General features: G+C 47.3%; 1 protein-coding gene across 2 annotated transcripts; it reads right to left on the bottom strand.

The window, feature by feature from the left end:
- Positions 1-460: 460 nt before the first annotated feature.
- PHF24 (PHD finger protein 24) lies at positions 461-26,186 on the bottom strand. 2 transcript variants are annotated; one of them, XM_009188588.2, is made up of 8 exons: positions 25,981-26,186; positions 11,357-11,738; positions 10,450-10,635; positions 6,727-6,805; positions 6,216-6,421; positions 5,713-5,873; positions 5,317-5,412; positions 461-4,997 (listed from the first exon to the last, which is right to left on the bottom strand). In XM_009188588.2, the coding sequence occupies exons 2-8, from the start codon at positions 11,732-11,734 to the stop codon at positions 4,901-4,903; spliced, it is 1,203 nt and encodes a 400-aa protein (XP_009186852.1). In that variant the 5' UTR covers positions 11,735-11,738; positions 25,981-26,186; the 3' UTR covers positions 461-4,900. The 2 variants fall into 2 exon arrangements, with proteins under 2 accessions (XP_009186852.1, XP_003911603.1); XM_003911554.3 differs by lacking the exon at positions 25,981-26,186 and adding an exon at positions 25,312-25,746.
- Positions 26,187-27,286: the final 1,100 nt, after the last annotated feature.

Below are 27,286 nucleotides of genomic sequence, written 5' to 3'. Positions count from 1 at the left end.
CAAAATGGGGAGGAAACACTCAGACCAGGAGAAAATAGCCAACGAGTTTCCTTACTTTTAGCTCAGGAGGAACTTGGAAGTGTCTAAAACTAGCCCTGGGGCATGGCACAGGGCAGAGACAACACATAGCAGACAGCTTCGGAGACCTTATGACCTCATCCTCAATTTCTTTGAAAGCTCTGGCTCCCCACTTCAGTGCTCCTGTTTCCACTCCGTATCTGTGCTGGATACAGAAATATCAGTATCTCTGTGTCTGTATGTGTGGTGCCCCTACCTCTATCCATCTCTTGATTTTTGGGAAGCTCAGGGCCAGGAGAACTCTAGAAAGAGTCACAGCATGTTGTGTCCTTCCTGGCAGCCGCAGCTGCCCGTCTTATACTCAGACCCAGGGATTGGTCAACAATGGGAAACCACACAGAAATGGCAGCTTCCCCAAACAACAAGAAACAGGAAGCCGATAGAGCATTACAATTGCTTTATTATGATTTCCACTGTGCCCAGTCTCAGGGCATCAGCTTCTTCTGGAGTGCTGTGAAGCCTGGGCCACGCAGAGGAGCATGCAGCTGTAGAGACGGGGAGACAGGTCTTGGGGACGTTCCCCTCAGCTTACTCTCAAGTTACCTTCCGCAGAAAAGCACATGAAGGCATGAGGGACCAGAGCGCGTTGGATTCCCCAGTGTTACTCAAGTGTTCCGAGTCCCTCTCACAAGCTTGGGTTTGGCTGGGGGACAGATCACAGGACAACCCATGATGGCAGGAGGCTAACCTTGAGGGCCTTTGTGTCACCATGGCTATGGAAAGGCCTAGCTACTTATAAGTCAATGTTCTCAACTGTGGGTTGTGCCTACCCAGTGCTATAGAAACTGGAATGTGATTGGGCTTCTTAGTCACGGGCCCAGACTAGGGCTGACTCCCTTTCCATGCTCTGGGTCACTGGGGCATGTGGCCCAGAGGGAAAAAGCTTTTCCTTAGTGCTAGTAGAAATTCTGTAACCTGTTTGTTTTCTTTCCAAAGTTGCCAAAAATAGTGGCAGCAGAAAAGCAACAGCAGAGAAAATGCCCAGTCCCACCCCACTCCAGGGCTGAGCTGTCAGGAACAGGCACGATGCGTGAATATTCTCCACTCCAGGAGACCTCGCCATCGTCTGGGTTGCAGCCAGGGGCCCAGAGAGATATCCTGGGCAAATTCAAACTAAGTAGTAGGAGAAAGTAGCAATTTTTCAGACAAGAGCTTGAAATAAGGAAAAGAAAAAAAATTAAAAAAAAAAAAAAGAAAATAGGAATTTTATTTCACTATAAATAGAGGAGGGGTAAAAAGGGACTGTGGTGACAGGTACTGCCAGGATGACCTGAAGTTCTGGCATCAAAACTATTCTGCCTTTTAGGGCCACACATCTATCTGCCTTCACTCTGCTGGTCTGAAGGGAACATGGTTGCAGGATCACTAGAGCCAGCTACCAGTTCTCAGTCCCGCTTGAAGTTTCTCTTGGCTCTGGGGTGGGTCTAGCTGGCCTGAGGCCCTGCCAGGCAGCTTCTGCTGACCTTCCCTCTCAACTTTTGGGCTTCCTGGCACCACTCTGACTGAAGCTGTGAAACCTGCAATGGTTGAGGTTGTGCTTTGGGCTATGAGTCCTGGGTATAACCCTGGGGTTCACTCCCCAGGGAGGTGTCCTCTTCCCAGGCAGTTTAATTCTGTGCTTTCCATAATGGTGACAGGAATAAGGGGACCCTAAGACTTGGCCACTTAAGCAATGTCAGGGTGACATCCCATAGGGAGCAGCAGGGCCAGAAAGGCCAGTATCTGCCCTGCTAGCCCCAGGTACTTGGGCTGAGGGCAGAAAGAGGCAATGTCCTCATGGTTTCTACTGCAGCTGTCCTCAAACGAAGAGGGGCACTTGAAGGTTAGATCAGTACCTAGAGTGAGGGGACTGCTCCATCCCTGGGATACCCTAGGGGCCATTGCTCAAGTGTTCTGCTGGGGGAAGGCTAAGGCTGGGCTCAGGTGAGGAAGCCAAGGAGGAGACTTGGTTTCATAGCCAGGGCCACTGCTCAGCTGACCCTCAGTCCCTGCAGCTCTGCCACATCATCCAGCTGCCCCTTCATTCACATCTGAAGGTTGGCAAGAGGAATGCGAGGTGAAAACACTTAGGGCAAGTGGGCTTCAGAGGAGCCTGTCTGTAACCCAGGCCTTCCTTGGTTAGAAACACTGATCTCAATTTTGGGTAGCCAAGAAGACTGAAACATTTTCTCATACCTTATTAGAGTCAGTCGCTAATATTTGTACTTGGCAGAATTTCAGAGTCACAGTGACGGGAGGGCTTGAAAATGAAATGGGCTTCACTAGGTTTCTGAATGTTTTTAACATCTCTATACATACCGCATAAGGGCTCTGGGGATTAGAACACTGCAAAGGGAGATTCTGGACAGGGGGTTGGGGCAGGGCTTCTGCAACTCTGGACTTGGGGAGCAATGGCACTTCCCCTTTGGTAAAAAGCTAGATGACTGCCTGTGGAGAAGAGGCAGGCTGCTCCTTCGTGCTTTCCTGCTTCCTGGGACTCTTGTGGGCTGGGAACTCTATTCTTTGCTGGGGGAAGTGGCCCCTGGGATCTCTGTAGCAGGCCCTCACCCAGGAAGTTTGCTCTTCTCGAATAGGGAGAAGGGTGATCCCAAATGGGCCTGCTCCTGTTGTGGAAGAACTCTGGGGCTGCTTTGCCAGGCCCTGGAATATGGCAGGCCTGACCTGGCCCACTGACTCTCCTCCCTCACCCATAGAGAGCTAGAGACAGCAGCTCCAAAGAGGTAGGCATCACCTTGATCTGTGAAGGATCAGGGAACAAGATGGACTTCCAGTCCCTGTGACTGATGAGGCAGGAGAAAAATGCTGTTCAGCTCTCAAAGCCCAGAGCTTGTCTCTACTCAAAATGCCCTGTGAGATTGAGCAGCCCAAGGCCACTGGCACAGGAGACGATTTGCCAGGGGAGTAGGTAAGAGCCCCTGTGCTTAATGTGCTTTAATCTCAGTGCAAAACCCCAGGCCTGGCTGCCTCAGATGCAGTTCTTAGGCCCAGGAGTCCTGTGCTTTGTTTTTTTGACTAGACTGAATAATGGCCCCTCCTACGGCTCAATCCTGGGGGATGGCTGAAGAGTATTTCTAAAAGCTGTGGGCCATACACCTGAGCCCAGATTTATCTCCTGTCTGCTTCATTTCAATCCAAATAATACAACCCCAGCAGCTCACCACCCTGCTTCCAGCTAAAGGCGATTCCTACAGGAGGAGACTACACAGGGCTCTCATGAAGCCCCTGGCTGCAGCTCCCTGCTTTCCTCGAAACATTCAGCACTGAGCAGTGTGTGCTTTCTTCTGTATGCACCTGATTTAGCACAAGGGCCTTGAGCAATGAAGATGTGTTTGCTTCTGCATAACTGTGCTCCACTCCCTTTTGAATAACTCTTGGTAGTCAGATCTGGCTATGCCTAAGTCATTAGGTTGGAAACAGAAGCCTAGAACATGGATCCCACGGCCGGCCAAGATGAGCCATAACACACAGACTGAAGAATTTGAATTTGATGAGTACTTAGGAAGCGGGGGCTGGGGCTTGGAGGCCAGGCTTGGTGCTCTTGTAGCAGCCTCTGATTGCCCCAAAAGGCCTTCCATGCCACGCCCAGGCCCTAGCCTGGTGGCAAAGGACATGTGGTTAGCAGTGAGGAGAAGCAGCCACTCAAGCCGTGTCTCAGTGACAGGGAGAAGGGGAAAATTTCTCCTTCTGTAAGGCTTTCCCAGGACCTTCTCTGCAGAGCCTCTTCTTAAGCCCCAGCCTCTTATCCTCTTTGTCAGGATGGCTGAAAGAGTCCCCGCTCAGGGCTCTGCAGATCTTTCTTGGGCTGTGGAAGGTGTCTACAGTGAGTTGAGCTGGAACAGTGAGGAAGCATGAGCCCCGTTCTCTCTTCCTCCAGAGCGTGCTCTCGTCAGTCTCTGTGGTTGGTGACTTGGGTGAAGCATCTAACACAGAGGCTGTGGCTCCCGCCGGTGTGTTTGCTCCATTCAGGTCCCCTTGGCCCTGGGCCATGGGCTACCATCTGAAAAACAGGGGCCAAGAAGGCTCACCTTGATTTTTTACTATCCTGCTAAAGACTTTTGGACTCAGGTAACCTGACTGAGAGGTTCCTAGAATCCTGAGTCCCTGGGAGGGGCTGCCTCCCCCTCTTCCAGTCAGGATTTTCCAGGCTAGTTGCCTTCTCTGTCACCAGGAATTGGAATTTAAATAAATAAAGGGCTGAACTTCAGTGGTGATGTTTAACTCTTTTCCCAACTCAGTACAGCCGAGGTACATAATACACACCTACTAGTAACAGCAGCTCACTGCAGAAGGGATTTTCAGTGGGGAAACTGGGGCCCGTTAAGATCTTTAGGATCTCTAGGCAGGCATGCGAGTCTGACATGCCCCTTATTAAGAATCATTTGGCCGGAGATTTGTCTATTGGAAATTAGAACTGGCCTATAGAAGGGGTGAGTAGAGACCTCCTCCTCTATATCAGGGGCTTCACAAAGGGACTTTGGTCCTTTCTCAACCAAAAAGAACCAGGCTTCTGATGGCATGGACAGCTGGGCAGCATGTGTGCGTGTGTGTAAGTGTGGTGGCAGGTCCCGTCTACGATGTGGGGCAGGGATGGTCCAGGAGAGGATGCTGCCATAGCTCCCAGGGCTTCTCCTTGTGGCAATGCATTCACTGCCTCTGTTGTGAGGGGAATGGTGATTTCAGTGCCATAAAGCTTAGTGACAAATTAAGACGCTGGCAGTGTCCCAACCCCATGAGTCTCAGTGCCAGAGGTTGGTGGGGGAAGGGAGAAAGGAGAGAGGGGAGAGGACGTCACTGTCCTCAAACTGAGCTTCTCTGCTCCATGCTATCCTGGGGGTTTCAGGTGAATGGCTGCGCTGTTGGGGCGAGCAGCCAGGATGTAGAGGACATTCTCTTGCAGGAAGGTAGGCCAGTCCACAAATCTGGAGTGGAAGCAAAGAACAGGGTCATGAGGCTGGTTTGAAGACGCGTGAGCCCTGATCCTGGGGCAGCATGGCTTGGGCTACACAAAACTCAGGGAAGCTTGGCTCATGCCTGACCTGGTTATGGCTGGCTGTGCTACCAAGCCAACAGACTAGCTGGCTGGTCCTATAGACTTGGGTCAAATGTGCCCTCTTGGAGCCCGGTTTCTTGGGTGGGCGCTTGCTGTTTTGGAGTGGGAGTGGGTAATACCCTCTCTTACTTGTGTGTTTTGTGGGGGTTCAGAGGGTACAAATGGCCAGGTGAGGAGGTCCTACTCACCTGGACTCCTGCTCTGTGGGCAGCAGGGTCTTGTCCTGACTCTTGCTGCTGCTGCTGGCTGGGCTGCTATCTGCAATGGGACCCACATGGCTGATACTGCTGGGCAGAGGACACATGGTTAGGAGTGAGATAGTGAAATGCCTGCCCCTCCCAAACTCTGGCAAGCCCAGGGCTCTGGACACACTCATCCAGGCTCTTCTGACGTGTGGCAACACCGAGTTGAAGATAGAGGCTGCCCTATGTCCTGGCCCGTAGGCATCACCATCCTCTACCTAATGCACAGGAGGCTCCTCTCTCGGCTGTTGGCAGCGGGAGCAGGGAGGTATGGAAGGGCCACTGGCATGGAAAAGGGAGGAGAAGAGGCTGAGTGGGGACTGGGACTGGTAAGGAGCAGACCTGACACTGCAGGAAGGAGCCTCTGGGAACTGTTTGCAAAACCAAGAGTGCTGGGCCCGGCGGCACTCTGCCTCACTGATGGTGCTCCCACTGCCCCGTGCCAGGAAGGCAGCTCGGGCTCGTTCCCGCTCCTTCACTGTCAGAAGCCTCAACAGAGAGTTCTGGGGAAGAAGAGACAAGATATTAGAGGTGGAGATATCTTGTAAACTGCCAGCTCATAGAGAATCCTACCTCCATTACCACCTTTGCAACCTCCCTTAGAAACTGCCCAGAGCCTTTCTGGAGGCACCAACACTTCCAGTGCGGCCCAGGGCAGGTCAGTCTTCCTCACACAGTTTCCTCAGCCTGGGCAGCAGATCATCCATCACTGGATGGAACCTGAGCCCATTCCTGATACTGGTCCCTGCTCGGGCAGGACCCAGTGCTCCCCCAACCTGCCCAGCATGCCTCCCAGGCCCTTGTCACCCAGTATCCCAGAAACATTTGCCCCAGCTGGCCCTCACCTGGGGACGCAACTGCTGCAGAAGCAGGAGGGACTCATGGGACAAGAAGTCAGGCCACTCTATGTGGCCTCGATGTTCAGGATCCAGGGCAGCAAACTGGCGGGCCGCCTGCTCTTCTTGCTCCTCACTCAGGGCCCTGTCACGGTCCCCCCGCTTGGCTGCTTGGTGACGGTAGCGCAGAAAGTCCTCCAGTGTCAGGGAGCAATCTGTGGGAGGCACCCCGTGCTGGCCATGCCCATCCTTCTTCAGCCTTAGGGCACTTCCATCACCTCCAGGGCACCCTTGGGGCCCCCACACCCACAGCTCTTGCTGAGTCTCTGCCTCCTATGGCCAGGGTTACCCAGGCTGCGACAGGGGATGGGTGACTCTGCTGGCTAACAACTCAGGAACAAGGACCCATTTACCCTCTACCCACTAAATATGGAACACTCCTTTCGTGGTTCATCCTAGAAAGCATGAAGGAGAAATCTGCCCGGCCCCTCTCCATCCAAGTAGCACCACCCAACCTTACCAGGGATGACTTTACACCTCTGAAAGGTCTCCGTGAGGCTGTACATTTCCTCCTCAGTCAGCAGCAAGTTGATGTTGTCCTGAAAATAAGGAAGAGCTGAGTCGGTGGCCATACAGGCCAGTAAGAAAGGCCAGGGTCAAGGAGGCTAGAAATAGAATTTCAGCTGGAAAGCAATTCCAGGATCATCTAATCCCAGCCTCCTATTCACAATCAATGAGAGTGAGGCCCCAGAGAGGGGAAAGCACTTGGCCAGAGTTGTCTTTACTCTGGGGCAGAATCTTCCCGAGAACTCAGATATCCTGACTCCAGCACTGAGCCCCTTTACTAAAACAGTGGTTGTCTCCTCTGAGCTAACCTAGGGATTTCTTGGAAGTGCCTTAGGAAGCTGCTGCACGGAATAAGGGGGCTAGTGAGTAGGCAGGTTGTGAATCCCTGTCTCCATCAACCAGAGTGGCTCCATCTCCATCCCTTTTATCTACTTGGCTTCTGTGTTAGGCTGTGCTAAAAATGTATTTTAGTTAAAAAAAAGTTTAATACTAGCTCTGCTCCAAGTGGTGCTGGCCCACTTGGATACAAAGTGGGTTGTATCACTTTAAATAACTCCAGAATGGTTTTAAAAGATGCCATCATTACAAGGCTCCTAAAGCCAAATGCGTTTTTTTGTGGTGCCACAGAAATTTTAATTCCAAAGGAGCACTGATATCTTATTTTGTTGACTTAACCATACAGTCTTTAAACTATCAAAGATCCTTTCTAGTATAAGGTTACTTTCTTCCTCTGAAATACCAGCAAAGTACAAGAGCAGATATTTCATGAGTATTCATATGTGGATCTCATAAAGAACTCAAACCATTCTCTTTCTTCCATAACACTTTTTAAAAACAAATATATAATAGTTGTATTTTTCTTTCAAACCATACTTTCAACAAACACCTACTGAGCACCTAGTATATACTGGGTGCCACAGTGGTGTGTAACACTGTGAGATGTGTTCAGTGTGGCTGGGGCTTGGAGTACGTGTGTGTGCGTGTGTATGTGTGTGAGGGAAGGAGGGGGCCTACTATGAAGCACCTCCAGTACCCTTTATCGAGCCCCTCAAATTAGGCCTTTATTCTGAGGGCAAAAGGGAGCCACCAAAGAGTTTTCAAGTGGGGAGTGCTGTGGTCAGATCTCTGGCTGCTGTGTGGAAGATGGATTAGAGGGGCAGAGTCTGCAGGTGTGGAGAGCAGTTGAGGGCTGCTGCAACAGTCCAGGCAAGAAATGATGAGCAGCTAAACTGAGACATGAGAATGAAGAAGGGAAGAGAGATTTCAGAGATATTATAGGCGGCATCAACAGGACCTGATGACTCACTGGATGTGAGGCGTGAGGGAGAATAAACTGGGATTAGTAACTGGGGCATGGTATGACTATTCACAGAGATGAGGAGTGGAGGAAGAGCAGGTTTGGGGGCAAAGATGAGTTCATTTTGGGGCATGATGAGTGTGAAGTACTTGTGAGATATCAAGGTGAATAAGTGCAAGAGACAGGAAATTTAGGTCTGGACACACAAATATAGGAGTCATTAGTGTTTAGATGGTGGCTGTAGATGAAGTCACCCAAAGAGGGCGCAGTGAGCAAAGAAGGGTATTAAACAACAGAACCCTGAGAAACACAGGACTGAGACAAGAAACTAACAAAGGGCATCGAGAAAGAATGGTCAGAGACTAAGGCTGGAAGAGAATCAGTAGAGAAGAGGGTACTGGATACCAAGCAAAGACAGCTGCAGAATGTGGGAGGTAATGTTAACGGTGGTTACATGACTGAGGTGGGATTTTATTGACTTCCTATTTTCTCTCATTTCCATATCTTATGCAATAATTCTCATAAAAATACTAAATCCTAAAGGAGAGAGAGAGGAATAAAGAAGTAATAAATACTTCAGAGAGATCAAGTAAGAAGATGCCTTAGGAAAGGTCAGTGGACTTGACAGTTAGGAGGTGACTGGTGACCTTAGGAAGGGACAATTCTGCAGAATGATGGATGCAGATGTCAGATTAGATTATAGGTGGTTGAAGAACCATAGGAGATGATGAAATTCTTTTAAGAAGTTTGGCTGTGGGGCCAGGTGCAATGGCTTGTGCCTGTAGTCCCAGCTACTGAGGAAGCTGAGGCAGGAGGATTGCTTAGGTCTAGGCGTTCAAGGCTGCAGTGTTATGATCGCACCACTGCACTTCAGCCAGGTGACACCGTGAGACCCTGTCTCATAAAAAGAAAAAAAGAAAAAAAAGCAGCAGCTTCGTTGGCTGTGAAGGGAAGGAAAGAAAGGAGAGGTACTTGGAAGGAGGCTTTGTAAAAAGCCCAGTAGAGCATGGTGGCAATGATGGTAGGACTGTGTCAGGAAGTTGGGGAGGCAGCATGTGTTCCTGGGGGTTAGGGAGGTGACCCCTTCACACCAGTCCTATGGCAGCAGTACATCGCAAAGCAGGGTGGCTGAGATGAAAGGCGGGCATCTGGAAGGGGCGACAGGCACTGGAGAAGGTCGCTGGTACAGCAGGGTCTGCTGCAGTGTACTCCAGGGGGACAGGTGTTTAAGCAGCTGAAAATAACTGTTCCATAACAAGCCACAGAGGAAGAGTTATTTGTTAGAAAGTGGCACATCTCTGCTTTTGTCTAAGCAGCAGGAAGAAGAGGGGGATCAGCAGGTGCTCCTCACTCTGAAATCAATAAACAATGACGATATCTGCAAGACAACAGATCCATAAGGCAAGACTTGAACTCTATTCAGGTGTAGTGAAAAATGGCTATAAATCTGGCTTTCAATGGAAACCTTAGACTCCGTCCTTCATTAAAAGTTAGAAGGCATTTATATATAATCTGCGAAGTTCTGAATCAATAGAGCTTTGTCATTTAATTCACGTAATAACCACTTCAAAGAGGAAACGCCAATGCTTATGAGTCAGGTGGCAGGCTGAGTGAGGATCTGAGGCCTAGGAAGTTTTCCTGTAATAGGATCTACCCCTACTGGAAGCAAGCTACTTAGGATCTCAGGTTAGTTTTCAGATGGATACAGTGAATGACAACTATAGACTATTAGAGAAAGAACTGCTCCAAGCAGAATTACTTTTGAGTAATTAGGCCCCAGTCAATCTCCTAGCTCAGAGGTTCTCTACCGGGGGTGATTTTGCTACCTTCACATTGAGATGTATGCTACTGGCATCTAGGGGATTGAGGCCAGGGGCGCTGCTAAATATCCTACAATGCACTTGGCCCCCCAAACAAATAACTAACCAGCCCAAAATGTACTGAGGTTGAGAAACCCCATCCTAGCTCTAGGTCTCTTGTATGTACCATTGGAAAATTCTTTTTTTTTTTTTGAGATGAAGTCTCGCTCTGTCACCAGACTGGAGTGCAGTGGCACGATTTCAGCTCACTGCAACCTCTGCCTCCCAGGTATAAGTGATTCTCCTGCCTCAGCCTCCCAAGTAGTTGGGACTACAGGCACGTGCTACCAGGCCCAGCTAATTTTTGTATTTTTAGTAGAGACGGGGTTTCACCATGTTGGCCAGGATGGCCTCAATCTCTTGACCACGTGATCCTCCCGTCTCGGCCTCCCAAAGTGCTGGGATTACATGCCCAGCCCATTGGAAAATTCTTTAGGTCACTGCCTAAAATCAAATGTTCTAAGACTGGGCCTCCAGGAAAAGTGCCAAGTCCTCTGCTGTCCCTGCAGTCCAGACTTACACAGTAGTGGCAGCTCCAGCCTGTTTCTGTGTGGGCCATCTCCATCACCTCCGCTGCACTGTCTCCTTGGATGTAGCCCATGCGGCGCAGGCAGCCATCATGGAATACCCTGGTGCAGACCCTGCACGGGAAGAGGCTCTCAGCTGTCCAGACCTCGCAAACATCACACATCTCATCGTTGACAACCTGCAGAAAGATGGCAGGAGGAAACAGGGATGTGAAAGCATAGGCAGCAAGATTCCAAGGCCACGAAGCACAGAGCTACCTGCATGGGGCTGAGCCTTCCCAGATTAGCCTAGAGGAACAGCTCCAACTGAAGCCATTGTTGAGGTTTTCTTTCTGGAGGACAAGAACCGGGAGGTCCTTCCAGTTGCTCATGTCTTTGTGACCATGTTTATGAACAGGGAGCTACTGGCACTTTTAGAAAGAATAATCTGTTGTGAGAGATTGTTCCAGGCATTGCAGGGCATTTATCATCCCTGCTTTTCTTGGTACCAAACACCAGTAGCCACCTAGTGTTGTGACCTCCCCAAACTCCTCCCTCCCAAATTTCCTAATGCCTCCTACAGAGTGTAGTGCTATCCATGGTTGAAAACCCACAGCAGCGGGGAAGAGGGGGAGAGTCGACAGAATACCTGCCAGAGCATCATTCTTTATCATCCACTGCCTCAAGCCTTTAACAAAGATGAATCCAGGATATAACAAACATTTTATTCTTATAGAAGATATTCAAAGATTGTTTTGGACTCAGTTCCATTTTTCTGGCTTTGAGGATCACCTTATCCACATCCATCCTTCCTGTCCTGCTCCCTGATACGCTAAGACTTGAGGATCCTGTCCTAACTGGATACTCACAGGCTCCCTGATACGCTAAGACTTGAGGATTCTGTCCTAACTGGATACTCACAGGCTCTCTAGGCTCCAGGCAGATTTCTGGAGGTTTGTCATCATCCAGCTTCCGGGTGGGGCGGATGAAGGCAGGGGGCGTGAATCGGCTGGTCCTGTCAAACTCCTCAGGCTCCACGCCGCGCCCATCTCGGAGCCGCTCCCAGGCTGCACGGCCGGCACTTCTCTCTTCCTGGACCGCCGAGGTTCCTGCTTCTGCTTCTTTGTCCTCCTGCACCTCCTGGACGGAGCCCTCTACAGTGCCACGGCGGGACCCTGGCAGCTCGCCTGTGCGTCGGATGGAAGGCCTGTCCCGCAGCCCATCCTTGAAGGCAGACACAGCCAGACTCACCTTCTGCACCTGCTCCACTGTCTGCCGCTTGGACATCAACACCCCCATGGCTCTGTGGACAAAAAGCAGAGGGGCACAAGTTCAGCCAATGACTGAGGATGTCAGGCCAATCAGTTTCAACCTAAGTGGCAAGTGCTATTAAACAGTTTCTCCCTCTTCTAGAACATGGTGGGGGTGGAGACAGCACATGTTAAGGATCAGAAGTTGTTGGTTCTACTTCTTTCCTAAATTTTATGTATTTATGTATTTATTTAATTAATTTATTTATTAGAGATGAGGTCTTACTATGTTGCCCAGGCTGTTCTTGGACTCCTGGGCTTTAGTGATTCCCTTGGTTCAGCCTCCTGAGTAGCTGGGATCACAGGCCTACCACTTGCCTGGATGACTTTGGTTCAATTTCTGACAGGCCTTGCAACTTTGGTTTTCCCATCTATGGAATGAGGGCTATCTCCGCAGCCCACTTCACAGAGATGTTACAAGGATAATGTAAGAAAATGGGCTTAACAGTGCTTTGTAGACTGGAAAGCACTCTATGTGCATGAAATGATATCTGTCTCCCTTCCTGTCCTAAAACCAATTTAGTCCAGGGGTCCTACACCTCTGCTACTTCTAAATGGTTGGAGACTTCAGAATCCAAATTTCTCCTCTACCCTGCAAGAAGACTCAAGGCTTAAAGCAAGCTGGCAGCAACACAGTTCAGGCCTTTTGACACAAGAAAAGCTCCTTCAGTAAGTACCATGAACAATCCATCTGGGGCTAATCCTCAACAAATGCCTACTTTTTAAGTCAATAAACTCCTAGTTTTAGAGGATTCCTGAATTAGTCAGTAAGGGAACTCTGCCACCCATATCCATGTGTTCAAGGTCACACAAACACTCCTTTGTCCCCTCTCATTAGTAGCTGTGCCTCTCTGTGGGTCTGTTTATCTATTACAGACACTGGCCTATTACAAAGCTCTAAGGTACCTCTCACACTTCTAAGGTAAGGCTGCACTAATGTCACTCCCATATTTTCTGTTTTATTTCTTCTGAACTGTTCAAGAAAGGTCCATATCCTTTACAGGTTAAAAAGTAACATCATCCCTGCTCTTCTCTGCAGTACCAGAGCACAGCATTGGACAGTGAGGGCATGACAGGGCACATTGCAAAGCTGGTCTGCTATTTCCTAGTCTGAGGAGACTTTGTGGAAGTCAGCTGGGGAATGCTTTTTCTAAGTAAAGTGGAGCAGAGTCCATTTTAGCCTTGCTCTCAATCCATTCTAATCAAGGCTTATTGAACAGTATTATGTGCAAGGCACTAACTGCTCATCATAGGAAACAGAAGACAGGAGAACAGTCTCACCACTCAAGCTACTTAATATTAGAAACCAAAGAAGTCAAAGTGCTGACAGTACCTAAAGGATGGCGAGACCCACCACACTGCTGGTGGACAAAGTGGACCCTGAAGGATGCATAGGCGGTTATGCTCAGTTTGTTTGGGGAAAAAGGTGACAGCAGGTAGGAGGAGAGGTAGGGCCAATTCGAAGGTTACTATTAATATCATAGTCCAGGCAAGAGGTAGAGGGTTTAAACGGAAATGATGACAGCAGGAATAATACTGACAGAGTGTATCTGTTACCATGGAAATAGAATTAGGGAAATCTAGGAATAAATTGATAATTGATTGGATGAAGGACAAAGGGAAAGAGGGCAGTCTTTTTGTTTTGTTTTTGTTTTGTTTGTTTGAGACAGAGTCTCGCTCTGTTGCCCAGGCTGGAGTGCAGTGGCACAATCTCGGCTCTCTGCAACCTCCGCCTCCCCTGCCTCAGCCTCCTGAGTAGCTGGGACTACAGGCGCGTACCACCACGCCTGGCTAATTTTTTGTATTTTTAGTAGAGATGGGGTTTCACCGTGTTAGCCGGGATGGTCTCGATCTCCTGACTTCATGATCCGCCTGCCTCAGCCTCCCAAAGTGCTGGGATTACAGGCGTGAGCCACCGCGCCCGGACAAAGAGGGCAGTTTTAAATGGACTAACTAGAAGAATGGTAGTGCCACTTACAGAAATTGGAAATAAGAGGGATAATTAAATTAGATTTTGTACATGTTGAATTAAAGATGTCCCTGGGACATTCAGGTGTCATGTTACCCCCTGATTAAAACTTTCAGTGCTTCCTACAGCTTTCAGGAGAAGTCCCCACAATCAGTCTCTTTACTGTGGCCTGTGAGGCCCTGCAGGTCTGGCCTTCTTTCTTTACTCTGTGTCCCAATCATAATGGCCTTATTTCAGTCTTTATTTGCTATACTCCCTCTGTTTGGAGGAAGTTTGAACATTCCTCCCCACCTGACTAGTGCCTATTCGTCTATCAGAGCTTAGCTCAAGTCTCACTTCCTTGGGGAAGTCACTGCTGACTCCAGTCCAGGTCGGAGTGCTCACAGCATCATGCCCTTCTGCTCTGGGCACTTACCTTTGTCATTACATATTCAATAGGATGATTACTGTTCAATGTCAGTTTCCCCATTAGACTGTTTTATCCCACACAGTCCTTATCTCCATTGCCTAGCAATGTGTCTATTAAGCATCTAACAGAATAGATTCTTAATAAACATTTTTCAATTAGCTAATTAATTGTGGAGAATTCTTTTTGCTTTAAAAAATGAAATCTTAATACATGTACTATCTGATGACAACCCCATCTTCTTTTTGGAAACACTGCTTGTATGTGCCACAGTGATGTGAACTCCTACCCTGCTCAGGTGCTTGCCTTGCCACTACTGCTACCAAGGAAATTCATATTCTTGAATTTATAAACTGATTGATAGAAGAGGAAAGAACCACCTCCCCGACTCCATTTATAAATTTGTTTGTAAAACTGAAGTATGTGACTAAGGAACATTGACTTTAAATACTTCATACTGCCTTAAAGGGCAGTGGCACAGGAGATTTATTGAAGAAAGATTTATTGAGCAAATTCAGGAAATCATTTAGGGTATTCATGCCTCAGTGGACAACTAATAATAAATTGTAATTAAAAGGAAAATATCTTAATCCCCAAATAAATCCATAAAAAATTGTGATTCAGAAATCATTTTTTCCACCAGCTAGAAACAAATATTAAACAATAGGGAAATGAATTATGTAGCTACCATGAAAGACTAAACAACATGGAAAACACTGACATAGAGGTATATTTATTGGTGGGAAAGATACTCAAAATATGCAAACATATTCACAAAAATAGCAAGTTACAAAAATGCTCATGCTATGATCTAAATTTTGTACTGTATGTACTTTTAATCTTTTTGTAATCTGTATTTTCCAGTTTTCCCACATGGTACCTTAATTAGATAATAAAGAAAATCTTAGGGTTGGCAACTTGGCGACTTGCTTTTGTTTTGGGTCCCCTGTTCTGTGATTCAGAACCTGTTGTTGGTTGCTTTGGGCTTTAGTTCTCTGTCTGTTGATGAGTGTATTTGGAACATATAGTCTAAAGCATTTAGAATGCTCATGTTGTTTTTCATCTTCTTTTAAAAGTTCATATGACCTAACGAGGGAATCTAGCCAGGGTGGGGTGGGGATGGAGAGAAGAGTATGTATATGTTAAATTTTTTGCTGAGGCTTTGGACCCAGGGGGTTCTTGAAGTGACAGGGCTGGGCCTTGTAGTCCCCAGATGCTGCTCAAATGCCTCATGGGCAACAGCATGTTCGATGGCTGGGTGGGATGCAACTCCCCAACTCACAGTGAGAGAGGCACCCCAAGAGAGAAAATACAAAACTGACAGATAATTCTTCATATTTTTATTTGAGCATATTTTTATTATGAGCATTTACATTTGCAGACCACTATGTTTTCCTCAGAAACCCCAAGGTATGTTTCTCAAAACTTTCAACTGTGGCTCAGAATAAGAAATATATTTTATGTGATAACCCTGTAGACACATGTGTTTATAGATCTGCAACTGAAGTCAAAATTTTGTGGAGGCCGGGCGCGGTGGCTCAAGCCTGTAATCCCAGCGCTTTGGGAGGCCGAGACGGGCGGATTACGAGGTCAGGAGATCGAGATCATCCTGGCTAACTCGGTGAAACCCCGTCTCTACTAAAAAATACAAAAAAACTAGCTGGGCCAGGTGGTGGGCACCTGTAGTCCCAGCTACTCGGGTGGCTGAGGCAGGAGAATGGTGTAAACCCTGGAGGTGGAGCTTGCAGTGAGCTGAGATCCGGCCACTGCACTCCAGCCTGGGCAACAGAGCAAGACGCCGTCTCAAAAAAAAAAAAAAAAAAAAAATTTTTGTGAAACAATCATACTTTTACTACATGTGATGCTCCCTGATATTTTCTATCCCATTTCATTAGAACAACCCTGATAGTGACTCTCTGAAATGATTTCATGACCTACCAATGGATTTAAATCTGCAATTTGAAGAACACACCTCTAAAAGACAAGGATATAAGGAAAGTGCTGCCCTTAACTGATGTGGTGCAAGATGAACAGTGTATTCAAGCTTCTCTTAAGAGTCTGTGTGGTTGGAAGATCCACCAGAGATGGACAGCTACTAATACACCTCTGACTAAAGAAAACCTATTGTATCCAAGAGGCTGATGCTCTTTCATCTGTGGGCATATGTAAAAAACAAAATTAGCTAGGCATAGTGGCACATGCCTGTAATCCCAGCTACGTGGGCAGCTGAGGTGGGAGAACTGCTTGCAGGGCCCACGAATTCAAAACCAGCCTGGGCAACATAGCAAGATCTCATCACATTAAAAAAAAGATTGATTGATTGGGGCATTCTTTTTACAATGATTAAAAAGATGGAAACAAATCGGGCATGGTGGCTTGCTGCTATAATCCCAGCTACTCGGGGGGCTGAAGCAGGAGGATTGCTTGAGACCAGGAGTTTGGGTGTGTCATGTGCCATGACTGTGCCTGTGAATAGCCACTGCACTGAAACCTGGGCAACACAGTGAGACCCTGTCTCTTAAAAAAGAAAAAAGGTGGGGCCGGGCGCGGTGGCTCAAGCCTGTAATCCCAGCACTTTGGGAGGCCGAGACGGGCGGATCACGAGGTCAGGAGATCGAGACCATCCTGGCTAGCACGGTGAAACCCCGTCTCTACTAAAAAATACAAAAAACTAGCCGGGCGAGGTGGCGGGCGCCTGTAGTCCCAGCTACTCGGGAGGCTGAGGCAGGAGAATGGCGTAAACCCGGGAGGCGGAGCTTGCAGTGAGCTGAGATCCGGCCACTGCACTCCAGCCCGGGCGACAGAGCCAGACTCCGTCTCAAAAAAAAAAAAAAAAAAAGAAAAAAGGTGGAGACAACCTCAATAGGGAAATTACTGAATAACTTGTGATATATTCATGCTATTAAAAAAGAGAAAAAATGATTTAATTATTTATTTTGAGACAGCGGCGAGGGGGTCTCGCCATATTACACAGGCTAGTCTCGAACTCCTGCACTCAAGCAATCCTCTCACATAGCTGGGACTACAGGTCGTGCTAATTTTTGAAAAATTTCAAGCAATCCTCTCACATAGCTGGGACTACAGGTCGTGCTAATTTTTGAAAAGTTTTTAAAGAGACAGGGTCTTGCTATGTTGCCCAGATTTGTTGATAACTCTGGGGCTCAAGTGATTCCCCGCCTCAGCCTCCCAAGTAGCTAGGATTATAGTTTCCAGCCAGAGCCCCCAGCTTGATTTAATTTTTTAAACATAACAACCAGAGCAATGATTCTCAAATGGTGAATTGGCTGGATCCTGCAGCAGGTGGGAGGTATATATCAGAAACACCAGGAGGAGGGGAGAAATAAGTGAGTTTCAAGAGCTTATCAATTATATATTTGTATTTGGAAAACAAACACTAAAAACCATCTCTGCTTTGTGTGTGTGTGTGTGTGTGTGTGTGTGTGTGTGTGTGTGTGACATAGACTACAAAACAGTGAGTTTGACAGTATCTTCTTGGTTCTTAGGGCTATACAGCAGGTACTAACTCTCCAAATAGTTGGAGGCAGCCTCCTCCCAAAAGTTATATCAGAAGTTTTAGGGAACAATCAAGAGACTTTCATGTTTATCAGAAGGAAGGCATACACTGGAAAAAAATAGTTGAGAAACACTTATTTTGGAAAAAACATACTAAATTCACATTTTCAAGAACGATTCATTAGAGGAAAACCACTGGTATGCATTTGTTTTTGGCTTCTTCAGATGTTTTAATAAAAGTTATTGAACAAAGACCAGTCAGTTAGGAAGTTACTCTATAAGTGAACTTACTCATTAACAGTGAATCAGCAAATTAACCACAGACACCTCCCAACATACTGTAGATCCACTATAACCCATTATTAACTGTAAGGATACCATTATTCTTTATAAGGATACCAAGAATAGCTATGAAGCTATCTCCATGGTCAATTATGTCATTGCAATGGTTTTGGGAGTTTATCCTTAAAGCAATTTCTATGAAGACTGAAGCTGACATCTACTAGCAAAACAAACATGAACACTTTCCCGTCCTGACCACAGGCTCTTGGAGCACTGCTATTCCTTTTACCGGAGATGGTTCAATCTTGTAGACCATTTTATGCCTGTAAGGGCAGAAATGCAAAGTAGAACTATTCACAGTAAACCATCAAACTCCAAACAAGACCACCAAGTCATTTTGAATTGACATGGCTTTGACATTGACAGTAAACTGTGAAGACACAACAGAATTCAGCTTTAAAAGCGAGTCTAAAACTCTTAATACTTAATGGAGACGATCAAAACTGTATACAAAAGACACTTTGATTAAAAGTGTGTGTGCTGAAATATCTAAGATGTGCACCTGGGGTGTTTGAGAACTTAACAAAATCAGCTCAAATTTTTAGAGAAACAAGTGGTAGTGATTGGTGCCAGGTAAAAACAAATGCCTGTGGAGAAAAACCTGGCCTCTCCAGTGCTGGAAGAAGTCCTAGGAAAAAGAGAGAGTTAAAAGGAAATCAAGTTGCAAAGATCCCACAAATTATACCTAATGATTACTTCTTTGACTGGTGGGTGGGACTGGGGGTTTCTGCCTCCCTAAAAATGATGAAAAGAGGCCAAAAAGATATTGTCCCAAGAATTATGTGGCTGTCAGGGAATTTGTGGTATCTAGGGAAGGCTTGGAAAAAAACTCAGGAGAGGAGCAGGTGATGGTAAATAACAGCGGGACAAGAAGGTGGAAGAGGGCCGTCTGACTTCATGAACTGGAAGAAACGAAAAGAGCAACAAGTAGAATCTGTCTTGGGTAAGAGAAGCCTGTCTAGATGTGTTTCTCAGGCAGTAAGACATATGTGGGCAGCTTGGAATGTTTGCAAGACACACCCATTTTCTGCAGAGCACCTGCTTAGAATTCAGCGGGATTAGTTATAAGGGCAAAGTGGTGGGAGCAAGAGGAGGAGGGGCTGCTCCGCAGCAGGAACTGATAGAGAAATAAGGACGGGGAAGGCAGCTGGGGAGCCTCAATTTCCCAGCACTCTTGATAAAGATTCAGAGCTGTGGAGAGCCTGAAAGGCAATACTCCTAATAGGAGTTTCCTCATGCAGCGTGTTAAATGTAAAGTACATTTACTGATTTTCTCTTCTTAAAATTTATGTTTTCAGATCAGGGGTGGTTCTAGGGTCTCACTGTGTTACCCAGGCTGGCCTCAAACTCCTGGGCTCAAGTGATTCTCCTGCCTCAGCCTCCTGAGTAGCTGGTCCAATCTGATTCTTGGTATGGGAATGGAGGCTGTATAAAAGGCTCACAAGCAAGTAAAAGCGGCTGCCTGGAGGTTAGGGCTTCCCTAGGAAGGAACAAGGCAAAGAAAACCTCTGAGTGAGGAGAAAACGAAAGACAACCAAAGAGAATGGGCTGAGCAAGCGGAGTAAAGGAATCTGTGCTTCACTGAGATCAGGAGGGAGAAAAGTAGAGATGGTTCTTACTGCCTTCCACAGAGCATGTGACACTCACTTTTAATCAAAGCTTCTTTTGAATACAGGTTTGATCCTCTCCATTAAGCATTAAGGGTTTTAGCCTCTTAAATCTTTGTTGAATGAATGATGCAGAGATGACTGGGCAAGATAAACAATTTATTTAAGATCATAGTGTCTTTTCTCTTTATCAAATTGGCCAGAGAGACTAATCAGACCAAATCTCCAAAACTCAATTCTAGAAACTATGCAGTCACCAGCTCACATCATCACATCTACTCTATTTCCCAAGAGGTGGCACCTGGACATTGAGTCAGGGCTAGCAGGGATGAAAACACGAGGGTAATTTTTCTCTGACTACAAAGGAGAGCTAAGAAATTCTGCAATTTAGCCGGTTTCTACAATCACAATGGTAAGAAAAGAGAAGCCAGTATTACCAAGGTCAACAGTCCCCTGCATTTATGCTGTGTCCTGTGGATATGGTGAGGCCCACGGAGGGCAGTTGCCTTAAGGACACAAGTAGAAAGTGTGAAAATGTATTTCCTTTGTCCTGGATTTGAAATTTAGCATGAGCAGTATCTGCACATACAAGTGAAAAATTTCAAGGCGGTCAACAATTGGCTCCTGGAAGCATGTGCCCGAAGGACTGGGAGCCTTAGGAAAAACCACATGCCTAACACAGAAGGTGACCAGCTGCAAGATTGTGGAAAATCAACAGAACCAGGGTCTGCAAAAAAAAAAAAAAAAAAAAAAAAAAAAAAATGCTGAATGCATAGCACAGACTCTGAGCTTACTGTGAACATCAGCATCAACCCCAAGATTTTAAGCAAAAAAACCATCAAAAAGAGTTCTCTTGTGGGTCTTTGAGGAAATCCAAGCCCCAAGGGGTCCGATTTTTCTCCAGTGACTGGCTGTTGCTTTAGGGATCCAGTGTCTCACTACAGTGCTCTTGGAGCCTGTTCCTACTCAGACATTTTGTCACCTGGCAGTATCCGAGAAACTAATTTTAGTATTCCTGTTTGTAGACCCTGAAAGGGTCTACCTGGTACCTCCCCACCTCTCTCCATTCAGCCTGTTTATTCAGGATGACACAGATACAACTACATGGGGCTTTTCTGAGGTTTTCAAGGAATAGAAAGGCTAAAGACAGAAAAACTCTTTCTGGCCTCAGCTCAAGACTACAAGGCATCCTGCTGCTGTTTAACATTTACTGAAAGCTCACAAAGTTCTAATATATATGAGAGCAAAATTATGGCATGATTTTAGCCTCTTAGGGCCTGAATCTTCACTAAAAGCCACGGTGCTGACTTCCCACAGAGGCAGAGCAACAGTTAAGGAACATCATACCATCAGTGATTGGCTGGTGAGATTGCACTTAGCAAGCAGAGCTTTTCAACAAGATGGAGAGGCACTCCCTGTTTTCTGCTCTGGTTCCCTGAAACACAGATTCAGCCCCATGTAATGCAATTATTACACCTTAATTATCACCATTATTTGCTGATTCTCCAAACATTTGCCAAGTGCAGCCTACTATGCATCAGGCACAAATCAGGTGCTTAATAACTGATGGTAGAATGAACAAATGGAAGCTCATTCAGCCTGTGAGAATGCAGTGAGTATGTGCGTGTGCAGGGGGCATAAGTGTAGGACTGAAAAAAAAAAGGTGTTGCTTGAGCTAAATTTTGAATATGAGTAGGAGTTACATCAGTGGATAAGGAAAAAAAAAAAAAAGCATTCCAGGAAGAGATAACAGCACATGCCAAGGCATGGAGCTATATGGGGACTCCATCATGACTTAGATGGTATGAAGCCAGCCTGGGGGCTAGATAGAAATAGGCAAGGAAATGTGTCTTCACATAAGAATTAGCATCAGTCCAAAAAACTGGTTTGAGATAGTATGCTTAAAATATTTGTTAGAAGAGAATATGTATTTGAGTTTCAGGGAGGAAGAAAACCCCAGAGAATTGGATTTGCCAAGGCCAGGAAGAGGGACTGCCCTGATAAGTTCCAGCGCTGACCAGTGAGTGCATTGTTTGGCCTTAGGACCCAACAGGAAACTCCTTCGCAACCTAAGAGCTAGTAGGTGGTGATTGTAGTGAATCACTGGGGCTTTCCCTCTGGGAGACTCCTAAGCCTCAAAAAACAAACATACAAAAAGAGAGCGAGCCAATTAGCCCACACAGTTCTGTTTTAGTGAGAGGACCCCAGTAAGATGAAGCACTTCTCAAAACCAAAGAGCCAACATATATCTAAAAGGGATTCATAAACTGTAACATGCTATCTAAATAAAAGGTTCGTCATTACTATCATAGGAAGGCAAAAATGTGGTCAGTTTACACTCAGAGTATAATGGGCAAAAGTAATTTTGGCAGGGCACTGGCAGGAGGGCTGAATGTGGCTGCCAGAGGAGGCATAGCACAGCAGCTGAGTTTCAGTGATGCTTGGGAAAAGGCATACTCTACATTGGTTCCTGTAAATATTCTGTAACGCCATAATTTCCCCCTTACTTTTCCTACTCTTTATAGTGAATTATTAGAGAAATGCAGACTGATTCTATGTGAACTCCTCAAGGGCAAGAAACTCATATTTATCTAGCATAGTGCCTGGCAAGTAAGTAGCACTTAGTAAATGTAAGTGAGTCTCTGAGGGGATTGCTGGAAAAGGGGAGAGAATGGAGGGGGATGTGCTAATGGAAAAATAATCATGTCTCCAGCTGGACACTGATGGTCTTGGTTTCTTGGTCCAAAGCTAGTAAGCAATTCCTGTCAGAATTTGGTCATTAAGATTGAGGGGTGGAATGGATAATGATATTCCCATCAGAAATGAATAAATCAAGTTGGGACATGAAGATAGCAGAAGCCAAGCAGCACTGCTGGAGAGAAGCATGTGGGACTAAAAGATAATAGATTCTGTAGCTAAAGAGAAGGGAAACTATATTTGCATAAATGTGATCCACTTAGGAACAGGTGTAGTGGAAAAAATTGCAGAGTGGGGGAAATGGGCCTGGGAAGGTCTTACTATCCATGTTTGAGGAAAAGGAATGCAAATGTTAGAAGAAGACAATGTTAGAAGATTGGAGAATATGTGAAAGATCAAAGGTTGAGAAATCCAGACAGTAAAATCCAGACACATTTGGGCACACTCAAATGAAACTGGGTGAGCCATTCTCTCCCCTTTTATTTCCCTTTGGAGAGAGCATTTTTGAGAAGATTAAGGCCACCTGGTGACATCTTTCATGCACATTCTGGAATGATCTGATTTGCAGACTCATGCTGTGACTAGGGAGAGTTAGGCAGTATTCTTAGAATTTTTGAAACCTTAATTTTTACCCAATGCTGGACATAGGGAAGGTGATATCCAAGGTCCAAGATTAGGGGAGAGCCTGGATCCATTTAGTGATTTTTCCAGGGTCATGAGTGGGTGTGATAATAAGCACCCTCAACAAAAGACCAATTTAGGAATAAAACCTCAAAGACAAATCAGTGAGCAGGAACAAAGATCATATCTTCAGGTTTGGTCCTTCTGACTTTCTTTAAAAATATGCCTACCTATTTATTTTGATCTGTTAAGCAAATGAGGTGGGTTTGAACTGAAAGGGGGATTAGAAACAACTTTACAATGGGGAGGTCCTAACCAACATAAATCTTTGTCAGAATTTACTCCACTGAGTTGCGCACAAGGTAGCATAATTGAGTTAAAAAAAAAAAAACTAACAACTGGTAAACTATGTTGTTCTGTTTTCCCACTAGCTTGGTCTCTCTTCTCACTATGTAATTCCAGAAGCCAAAGGAAGCCGCTTCTATTCAAGGAGGATTTAACTAGGTTTGACTGTGTGGAAGAAACAAGGAAGGGGAGCAGGAAAACCTTTCCGGAATGGCTCTGTAATGAATATCATTGCTTGGCCCTCTCACCACTCCATTTTTGGACAAGAAACCAGAATCCATCCTTGGGCTCAAAGTTGAACTCTTGGGATACAGCTGGAATGAAAACATCGAGGGGGCGAGATGAGGAGGCAACACTATGTCTGGCGCAGACCCTTTGCGCTCCCCCTAACAGACTCCCAGTGAGCCTTCCTTGGCTCTGCACCTTTCCCGCCCTCCTCCTCCTCATGCAGAGGTACTCTTGGGCAAAAGTGTCCTGTGTGCTATCTGTGGACCATTGTCCACTGGTGCATGTAGTCAGAGGGCCACAAGGACAGTGTGGATCGTGCTTCCTAAAAGTGACCCTGTCTCTCCTTTCTCTCCTTCAAGTATTCTGTAGCAGGGAGGGTGGCCTTGGGACACTCCATCTGCAGAAGGGTTCCCCTAGATCCCCAGAGCAAGCCTTGTCAAAAACCACACCCAGAGGCCTCAATTAGGTACAGAGCCACCCCAAGTCATCATGAAATGGGACTGCCAGTGAAGGAAGCCACACCCTGAAATCTGGGGATTCTGTGGAAATCAGTTCCTGCAGCAATCTCATGGCCACTTAAACTGTCCTCATCCACTTATTTAATCATCACATTTACTGAGCATGTACCACTGCAAAACCCTATGCTTGGCAGGCACCTTAGTGCAACTTATTAACAAATATCTATTCTTTCTTCTGCTTCTCCTTAGTACTTTTTCCCAAATAAAATTTGAAAAACATTTTATGACTATGTTTTTCATCAGCTTTGTGACCTTGGGTAAACTGCTAAACCCCTCTGAGTCTCAGTGTTTAGAAGGGGATAATTTCACAAAGCTGTTGTAAGAGTTATATGAGATGTTTAAACATACCTGGTATAGTGCCGAGCGCACTGGTGCTCAACAATCCTATACATCCTTTATTCCTTCCTTCAAAGGTCTTTCCCTCCAGGACCTGCCAAAGTCTGTTATTCCACCTGATCTTACTGCTTCCTTCTGGACGGTCAAACCCAGGGGCTCAAATCTCCTATCTTTGCTTGAGAGGCCTCACTGGTCCTCTTCCCCGGCTTGGGGCCCTGTGCTCTCGCAGCAGTTTCTACCTCCACTAAAATGCGGCATGGAGCAACTGGGCTACCATGGAGAAGAAAAATCCGAATAGGGAAAGAGGGGAATGGAAAGAGGCTGCAGCCCCAGAAGGCCCCCACCTCTGGGCCGCGGTGTGGGGAGACAAGTGAGGGCATATGGAACCCTACAGGGAGGTCGAGGCCAAAGTCCTTGGAGCCGTGGGAAGTCACTCATAGATCCCACGGCAGGATCCCCCCTCCCCAATCAGAGGTTGCTTCCCACAGTTCTAGGGCACAGTCTCAGGGCCTCCTTTTCTAGGGAGCCCTTTGGGGGCTCCACCACCTCGAGGCTCCTGCGGCTCCCCTATGTTCCCAAGTGGTCTTCCATTGAGCCAGCTCCAGAGACCACCCTTGTGCCTTCTCCCACAGTGACACGGAAGGGCTCTCTGGGGCCAGTCCCCTCCACGCTGGGGCTCCCCATAGCAGCAAATGCAGACAGCGCCCCGGGAGTCCATTCCCACAGGGGGTCTTTATGGGGGCGGCTCCTCACAGCACCTCAGGGACTTCCCCCAAGGCGTAGAGGCAGCAGTCACTCGGGGTTCATCCAATGACACGGGGGCCACTTTGGAAGCGGCTCCCACTCGGGGTTCATCCAATGACACGGGGGCCACCTTGGAAGCGGCTCCCACACAAGCACCTCAGAGTCCCGGAGGACTGTCCGCGGCCGCAGACCCGCCCCTCAGGTGACGGCCCGGTCCCCGCCGCCCCCGCCCCCGCTTACCGGGACCGTCCGGGTGCGGGACGCGGCTCCGGGGCGGCGGACTCTACACCGCGGGCCCCGCGCTGCCCACGGCAGCCCGAGAGCCGGCGTGCTGGGCCGAGCGCCGGCAGCAGGCGGCGCGGGCGGAGCGGCAGGCTGAGGAGGTGGTGGCGCGCGCGCCCCGAGCACACCCACCCGCCCCCCGGGGCTGCTGCGCGTGCACCCGCGCGAGGTGCCCTGGGCCGGACGGTGGGCGCGCCCCGCCCCGCCCAGTCCTCCTGCGCCTCCAGGCGCGGCCCTCGCGGCTCCGCGGGCGACGGGTGACCGGCGACGGGCGCGCGGGCGTGGGGCACCGTGGGAATGCTGGAGGACGGCGGTAGGCTCCGATGAGCAGACTGCCCAGGTGCCCGTGGGCGCCCCCCACGAGCGCCCGGCACTGCGGCGCGGGGACTGCGCCAGCGGCCGACTGCAGCAAGGACAGTGCCCCCCCGGAGGAGGCGGCCCGGAGGGGGCGCCGCGGGGGGTGCTGGGGCCGCTCACCGCTCGCGTTCCGCGCCGGGGCGAAGGCGGGGTCCGGGTAGATGCTGCCACCAGCACGTGCTTGGGGTGGGGAGAATGACTCATCCAGCGGGTCCTACCAGCCGTCCCCGCAGGGCTTCGGGCTCACGACCCTGGCACTGGGGCACTCACCTTTGCAATACCCCACTGGCCTCCGGAGGGTCCCAAGGAGCCTTCACATAGTCCTCGGCTGGCCCAGCCTACCCTATGCGCTGTTTTCTGGGATTATTGGTTTTTCATCTCCAGCAGCGAGGCTGTGCTGTCGTGTAACCCACTTTTTGCTGCAGCAACCTCATCCCTCACACTATCCAAACAGCTAACTTGTCAGAAGGCCAGCAATTCTGAGGGCTATAATGTGCATTACACCAAACTACATGCTTTGAAGAGGGCAAGAAAAAGATCAAATCGTAAGACACCCAGCAACTAATTATAAGGAAAATCTGAAGATATGCAAATGATATGCCAAGATCCCTTTAATTTATATTAATTGCATTTACATTTTAAAAATACCTTCATTTTCTTATGCATTCAATTTATTTACCTCAAATATAATGCACATCATTTTTTGAGCGTCTAGTATTTGTTACATACTGTGTTAGGTAACCTGGTGGGATATGAAAAAGAAATTTTGCCCTTAATGTGGAATTTACCAATAGGGGATATAAGGTAAGTATGGTATATTTCTATCACTTTAAAACACAAAGTGCCAGGTACTATTCTAAATGGTATAAATATATTGTCATTAATTTTCACATCATCCCTTTGAGGGAGTGTACTGTTAGTTTCAACATTTTGTCAGTGATGAAACTGAGGCACAGAGAGGTTAAACAACTCGCCCAAGGTCACATGGCTATATGTGATGGAGGTGAGACTGAAATCCAGGTATTCTGATTTCATACCACAAGCTCCTATTTCTCAGTACTGTCACTGAGAAAGGAAAGTCTATAAACCATTAATATATGGAGTTCTAAATTTAGTACTTATTAGTTCTAAAATGAGTGCTTATTTCTCAAGAGACACTATGGTTATTTTGCTTGTTGTGAAACTAGCGCTAAAAAGCAGAGTGAGCTATCCATATAGTCTGGGGGTCCCCTAACTTTCTTTAGAATTACATCATAACAGTTTCACTGATAGGCTTCTCCGAACTGTTTTTAGTAAGTGTTTTATTTCTAGGCCGTCTGATGGGCTTATATGGAAAAGGAGGTTGTAACATAATCATATAAATTTCTGTCGGTTAATTCCTTCCTTCATTCAAAAAAATGTATATCGTGGCCAGGCGCAGTGGCTCACACCTGTAATCCCAGCATTTCGGGAGGCCGAGGCAGGTGAATCACCTGAGACCGAGACCAGCCTGGCCAACATAGTGAAACCCCACCTCTACTAAAAATAAAAATTAGCCCGGTGCAGTGGCATGTGCCTGTGTTACCAGCTACTCAGG

This window comes from Papio anubis, chromosome 13, assembly GCF_008728515.1.
Source record: "Papio anubis isolate 15944 chromosome 13, Panubis1.0, whole genome shotgun sequence".
NCBI lineage: Eukaryota > Metazoa > Chordata > Mammalia > Primates > Cercopithecidae > Papio > Papio anubis.
The sequence above is the reverse complement of the archived record's forward strand: the minus strand, read 5'-3'. Positions and strand labels throughout refer to the sequence as shown.